Source organism: Mus pahari, chromosome 14 (genome assembly GCF_900095145.1).
Source record: "Mus pahari chromosome 14, PAHARI_EIJ_v1.1, whole genome shotgun sequence".
NCBI classification, from domain to species: domain Eukaryota; kingdom Metazoa; phylum Chordata; class Mammalia; order Rodentia; family Muridae; genus Mus; species Mus pahari.
In genome coordinates, this window is record NC_034603.1 from 88,151,122 (window position 1) to 88,157,368 (window position 6,247).

A 6,247-nucleotide genomic window follows, 5' to 3' on the forward strand; every position below is an offset into this window, starting at 1 on the left:
TTTTTTTTTTTTTTTAAAGCATGCAGCTAATAGCATTAATTTTGTCTCAGACTTGCAATGGTTGGGTAGGCACAAACTTAGTCTCAGGGTTCACTGTTAGCCTCTGGATCTGCAGCCATCTTAGCCAGGTTCTCTTCATGCTGAGGGAGGAATCTTTATGGATGATCCCTGGCTGAGCAACGCCCTGCCTGGGAAAGCCTGCAGGAAGGGCCTACCAATGCTGTGTGACTTGGCTCTTTGAGATATCAGTGGTGGAGCAGATGGGGAAGCCTGGTCAGGCCTGGATGGAGGACAGAGGGCCTGAGTTTAGGTTTAGAGGGGGACCTCATGTCTTAGAGGCATCACTGAAGTCTGAAGATACACATTTCCTAAGGGAGACTGGTGGTGTTGTCTACGTGGCCACGTGGACCCAAGAGTGGCCCAGACAGATGAGACTTGGGGCTGTAAGTGAGAGGGGACAAGGGACAAGGTTTGCTGGGGCTTATTAACAGAAGTCTTAGCTGCCCTTTGGGGGTTTTAACCATATAGGTTCCAGGAGGCCCCTATGGCCTTTGCCTAGGGATCAATCTAAATGACAGGCTGGACTCTTGGGCGCTTACAACTTCAGTGACTTTGTTGTCACTATCACCTTAGTGACCACAGGTCAGTGTCATGGAGCACATGGTCTCTGTGATGGCCATGGTAGACGCTTGGGGTAGTGGATGGGGGCACAGAGATCAACCTGTGTAGGGGAGGTTGAACTGGGGACTGGCTGGCAGTACGGGAGGCTCTGTGGAGAGTTGAATAGAGCTGTGGTCTGGGTTGAAGGGTGCCCCTCTCCATTGGATTCTCTGACACCCTGTTTCCCAGGCGCACAGAGCATGGCTATTTGTTAAGTCCCCCATTGCACCACTGCTGTTGGTCACCTGTCCTCTGTGCCCACCTTATTCTGTTGGCAACAGGGATGGAACAGAACGCAGGAGACAAGTGGCAGCAACTGAGAGTCTGGAGCAGATGCAGGCCAGCACACACATGTTGACTTTGTTCTTGTCCTGGTGTTTTAGCTACCCCAGAGTCAATGATGAAGCAGACAGGGACAGAGCCGCTCACCACGTATCAGCTGGGTACCCATACTTCAGTCTCCCTACCCACAAATGGGAAAGTGAGGGTTCCTACCCCAGGTGCAACACTGGGAGCTGGGCTGGCCCCGGGTGTGGGATAGTGCTGTGGTCACTTCATCAGTCCCCAGGAGGGGCCTCTGAGACAGGGCAAGTCCAGGAGAGTTACCACTTTATGCTGTTCTCACTGAGAGCTGCATCGACAGGGACCCCGTAGGGCTGGGCCCTTAGGAACATGGCCATCTAGAGTGGGTAAGGTTGTTGCCACTGGTTCTTAACCTGCACAGATGAGCTGTTCTGTGTGGGGTATTGAGTGCTGAGGCAGGAGAGCTCCCCTACCCCCACAGTGCCTTGCCTTGCTCGCACAGACACTGGGCACAGAACCCTGGAGGGTTGACAATCTGAATCCCTGCCCTCTTCAGGTAGGAGCTGGCTAGAAGAAGCCACAGTCTGAGGAGGAAGACAAAGTAACAAAAACAAGTGCTTTGTTTATGTATTTGTTAGTTTAGTTTATTTAATTTTTCCTGGTCAGGCTGCTCCAAGGCAGGTACTGTCCCCGCCTCCCCAAGCTTTGCTCCTGATGTCATGGGTACCTGGCTAGGGTTGGTGACAGATTGCAGAGCCCTGCAGGGAAGCTTACAGAGAAGGAATCCCACCCACCCAGAAGCACCAAGAGGGTGCTGGGGAGTTGGGAGGGGGGGGTGTCAGCAGGACTGCTGTAAGCTCTGCTGACACAAGGCATGGGGGACTGCAGGCAGAGGGGTTCACTGGTACTGGTTGGAGATGCATGGAGTCTTGCGGTTGCTGTAGGACATGTCTTCATACACTACGCACGGAGAGTCCTTCTTCCCTGAGACACACAGTTTCTTGATCTGAAAAGACAGCCTGTTGTCACCCAGGCACTGGCCAGTACTGTCTCCAAGTAACCCCTTTATTCAACAACACACAGCTTTCCCAGACCAGGGGAAAGAACAGTTTCCATCCACCCCTGGCAGAATCAAGGTCAGGGAGGGCCCAGAGCAAACAGTCATTGTCAGGGCCCTTCTTACACAGCACATGGTGTCTCAAAGACATTAACTCCTATCTCAGAGGCTCCAAATTCCTACATTCACACAGGTCTACACACATAGTGCACACATGCACACACACACACATGCACACACATGCACACACACATGCACACTCATACACACACATGCATGCATGCATACACACATGCACACATACATGCACACACACACATGCGTGCAAACACACAGACACACACATGCACACACACATGCACACATGCACACGCACACTCATACACACACATGCATGCACACACACATGCACATGCACACTCATACACACACATGCACACACACATGCACACACACATGCATGCACACACACATGCACACATACATGTACATGCACATGCACACACACACATGCACACACACATGTTCATACATGCTATCTCATTTTGGGGCCTGGTCAGAAGGCCCACTCTCTCCCTCTAGCCTTCACTCTCCCATTCTGTGTCCTTGAGAGATGCCTCACCCACAGAGCTCTCTGCATCTTCAGCATTTTATCATGTGCATCCTGACTGATCTCTGCCTCAAGCCTGTGAGAAGGGCCGAAGACTCTCACTAACCTGTGTCTTCCTCAGCATGCTGCACACCACCCCAAGGAGCAGCCCGGTGAAGAAGAAGCCTACAGCAATGGCAGCTGGGAGGGAAACTGATGTCTGCAGAGGTTCCTGGGATCTGTATGCTTTTTGGGATTGTTTTTCTGAGAAAGTGAACAAAAAGTCATTGGTAGGAGAGAACACAAGCAGGTGTGGTGGGGATCCCCATTGGAGGCCTTGAGGTTCAAGCCAGGTGTGGGCACCATTAGGAGATTTCCAGGAAGAAATAGGCTCTGAGCAAACAGCTCCAACAAGTTCAAAGAAGGTCCCTAACAGCCAGTGGGCTCCTGGCCTGGCCAGCAGTCAGATGGGCACATCCTTACCTCTCACCACAACCATGGTGAACGAGCCACAGACACTGACTCTCCTGACAGCCTCGCAGGTATAGACTCCAGTGTCTGCTGGCTGGAGGAAGCGCATGATGATGGTCAGGTTCTTCTGGGAACCAGAGAAATCAATTCGGCCTGAGAAGGTCGGGTCTACTGTGGACTCCTGCTTATCTTCATAGTAAACCACATAGTGAACCTGAGGCCAGATCTTCTTCAAAAAGATCCCTTCTAGGTCCTCTTTTGTAGAGCAGGTGATGTTGATGGAATCCCCTTCAGAGGTGATCACGACTTGGGGGAACTGGTGTACCTCTGTGAAGAACCAGCCACTATCAGCACTGAGCTGGTGCACAGCACATGGTGACTCAAGCACTCTAACACGTATCTCAGAGGCACCACAGATCCTACGTTCATGTATGCCCTTGCACACTCTTGAGCATTTCTCATGGCACAGGCGCACACATGCACACACATGCACACACACACACACACACACACACACACACACACACACACGATGTCTCACTTTGCTGTGCACAGGGGGCCGGGTCAGAAGCCGCACTTTCTACACCTGCAGGTTTCTCTCTCCCATTTTGTATCCTTGCAAGATGCCTCTTCCATCACACTCCTCTCTGCAGGAATGCTGTAGGAACTTAGCAACTTTGTTGCATCTCAACACAAGGACTTCTTCCCTTTTGACTACTCTCCACCCTGGCTGTACCCTTTCTTTCTCTTTTAAGTGAGTCAGTCACTCCCAGACAGCCATTGTCCAATCTCCTCTTTGCCTTCTCTTTCCAATGCTGGTTTCTTCATCACCCTCCTCCCCCCATCATTTCTAGGCATCCAGAGCCTGTGGCTCTGTGCAAGGGGCACATGTTGACATGTTCATGGGATACTCACTCTTTCAGATTCCAGCCCATTTCCTGTATGCAAAACTGAGTACAAACCTCAGCATCTCACAGACTGAACACTATGCTGGTTTTGCACAAGAATTGTGCCTGGGAGCCTGAGCCTCCCATAATCTTATTGTAGATCTTTTACACCTTACCACAAGACTTCCCACAGACAGCTGCTCTGAAAGGGAACTGAAGAACACAGTTCTCACAAGCACCAAGGGTAAACGTTAGTCCTGTAAAGTAAAGCTTTCAAGTCTCTGCTTTTCCACAGAGCTGGGACTACTCCAGGTCTAAGATGAAGACTTGGGGAAGTCAAGTCAGGGCCAACCCTTCCCCAGGCGGGTGTGTGAGATGCTCTCTGGGGGGAGCCCTGCTACGGGGATGCTTACCTTGGGCATGCAGGGGGCCAGGCGGGATTCCGGCCAGTGTAAGCAGCAAAGCCAGTACTGCCTGCTGAGTCATGACGCCCAAATCCAGGTGATCTGAGCCAAATCAGCCACCCTGGCTGCAACACATCACTGAGCCCTGTGAAAGGTCACACCAAAAACCCTGAGAGGAAGAAACAGGGGTGTGGCAGTTCAACGTGATTGGTGGTGAAGCTCAGAGGGAGGGCTTCCTGAAGGTGAAGGTGGAGCTTGGCGGGCAGGGAACACGACAAGCCAGGTGGAGGAAGCCACCTGACCCCAACTGTCCTCCCTGACTGGTTGGCTGGCCCACCTCTTTATCATCCCTAACCAAGAGTCTCCACGGGAGACATCAAGAGGGAGAAGAAATAAGGACTAGTCCTGTGACCTGGAAGAAAAATTAGGGGGACTTAAAGGGTTAGAGGTCGGGAGGGAGTTGAAATCTCCTCTGGTCTTTTGTGTCATTTTCTGCTGGGACGCGTTGAGGTCTGTGGTCTCACCTGTTGTCTGGACTCACTGGGGTTTCAGCCTGACACAGCATACCCAGTAGCCTTGGCTGTGGTTGCCTTGGCGGCCTGAATGATCCTTCCTTAGGAGTAGGATTGAGCCAGATCTGCTAGGCCAAAGGGCGGCTAGGAGCCCCTTCAACAGCAACCTGCCTTCTGTGACAAGACTGAGGGCCCCGTGTCTGGCTCCCAGGTCGGGGGAGAGCTAGGACTCTTGTCAACCATGAGTTTTACTGCTGGTACCAGAGCCAGTGTCACACTGAGAGGTGAGTTTGTGTGTGTGTAAACTGTCACATAGGGACTTAAAACGATTCGGGGGGGTGGTGTGGTCCTACTCTAAGTGGCTGGAAGATGCTCCCCCTGTAGGTGGATTTGGAATACTATGGTGTAGACAGGGGTGCCATGTGGGGTACTTGAGGGCACATGGGAGAGGGACTCAGGTAAAGGAAGGTCAAAGTTGGAAGATTTTAGGAACAAAGGGTTGGGGAGGGATGGGTCACCTGTGTGCAACAGAGGGACAGCAGGTGTGGAACAGTGCAGCCTGAGAATATTGGAGAGAAACATGAGGGGAGCTGGGTCAGGTGGACAGTAGGGGAATCAGCCCCCAGCCCCCGGGGAGAAGTTCACGGAGAGACAGACCTTACAGGGAAGAACAGTCACAGACCTGGACTTGGTCCCCTTCCTAGGATTCCCGTGGCCACACAAGGGGCACATGGACTGGACTGCTGCCACCTCTGCAGGGCTGACCCTGATGTGGCCTTCATGCATCAACACTTTTGACTGTTTGAGTCAGTATGCCTCAAGTTTCAGAGATTATAGACACACACGGCCCTGTGGGCTGTGCCTAAATGTGACCCGGGGCTCCAGGAGGAGGTGATGACCCAAACCCCAGTGCATTTATTTCCATTAAAGAGGCACAGACTCCTGTGCATCTGGGTGTTGAGCCGTAGCCTCAGATGCACCATGGTCGTGACGCTGGAGGCCACTGTCACCCAGCAGGGTCTTCTCCACTGGGCCATCTCTCCAGTTCACCAGGCAGTGTCTTTAGCTCGGGGCTTCATTTTCAGGTCTCAGCTCAAGAGCGTTCTTTGTTGTTGTTGTTTTGTGAGATAGGGTTTCTCTGTGTAGCCCAGGCTATCCTGGCACTCACTCTGTAGACCAGGCTTGTGTCAAACTCTGAGACTCACCTGCCTCTGCCTCCTGAGTGCTGGGACTAAAAGCACACACCCCCAGCCTGGCTCAAAGAATATTTTGTGTGTTTGTTTTTAACAATCATATCTTCCAGAGGATGGTTGTTTCTTATAGCCGTTGGTTTACTGCTCTCGTTTAAGGATCAGAATCACAGT

General features: G+C 52.0%; 1 protein-coding gene across 1 annotated transcript; it reads right to left on the bottom strand.

The window, feature by feature from the left end:
- Window positions 1–1,581: 1,581 nt before the first annotated feature.
- On the bottom strand, window positions 1,582–4,566 carry Cd7 (CD7 molecule). The gene is made up of 4 exons (XM_021213803.1): window positions 4,381–4,566; window positions 3,093–3,407; window positions 2,737–2,873; window positions 1,582–1,969 (listed from the first exon to the last, which is right to left on the bottom strand). The coding sequence occupies exons 1-4, from the start codon at window positions 4,451–4,453 to the stop codon at window positions 1,862–1,864; spliced, it is 633 nt and encodes a 210-aa protein (XP_021069462.1). The 5' UTR covers window positions 4,454–4,566; the 3' UTR covers window positions 1,582–1,861.
- Window positions 4,567–6,247: the final 1,681 nt, after the last annotated feature.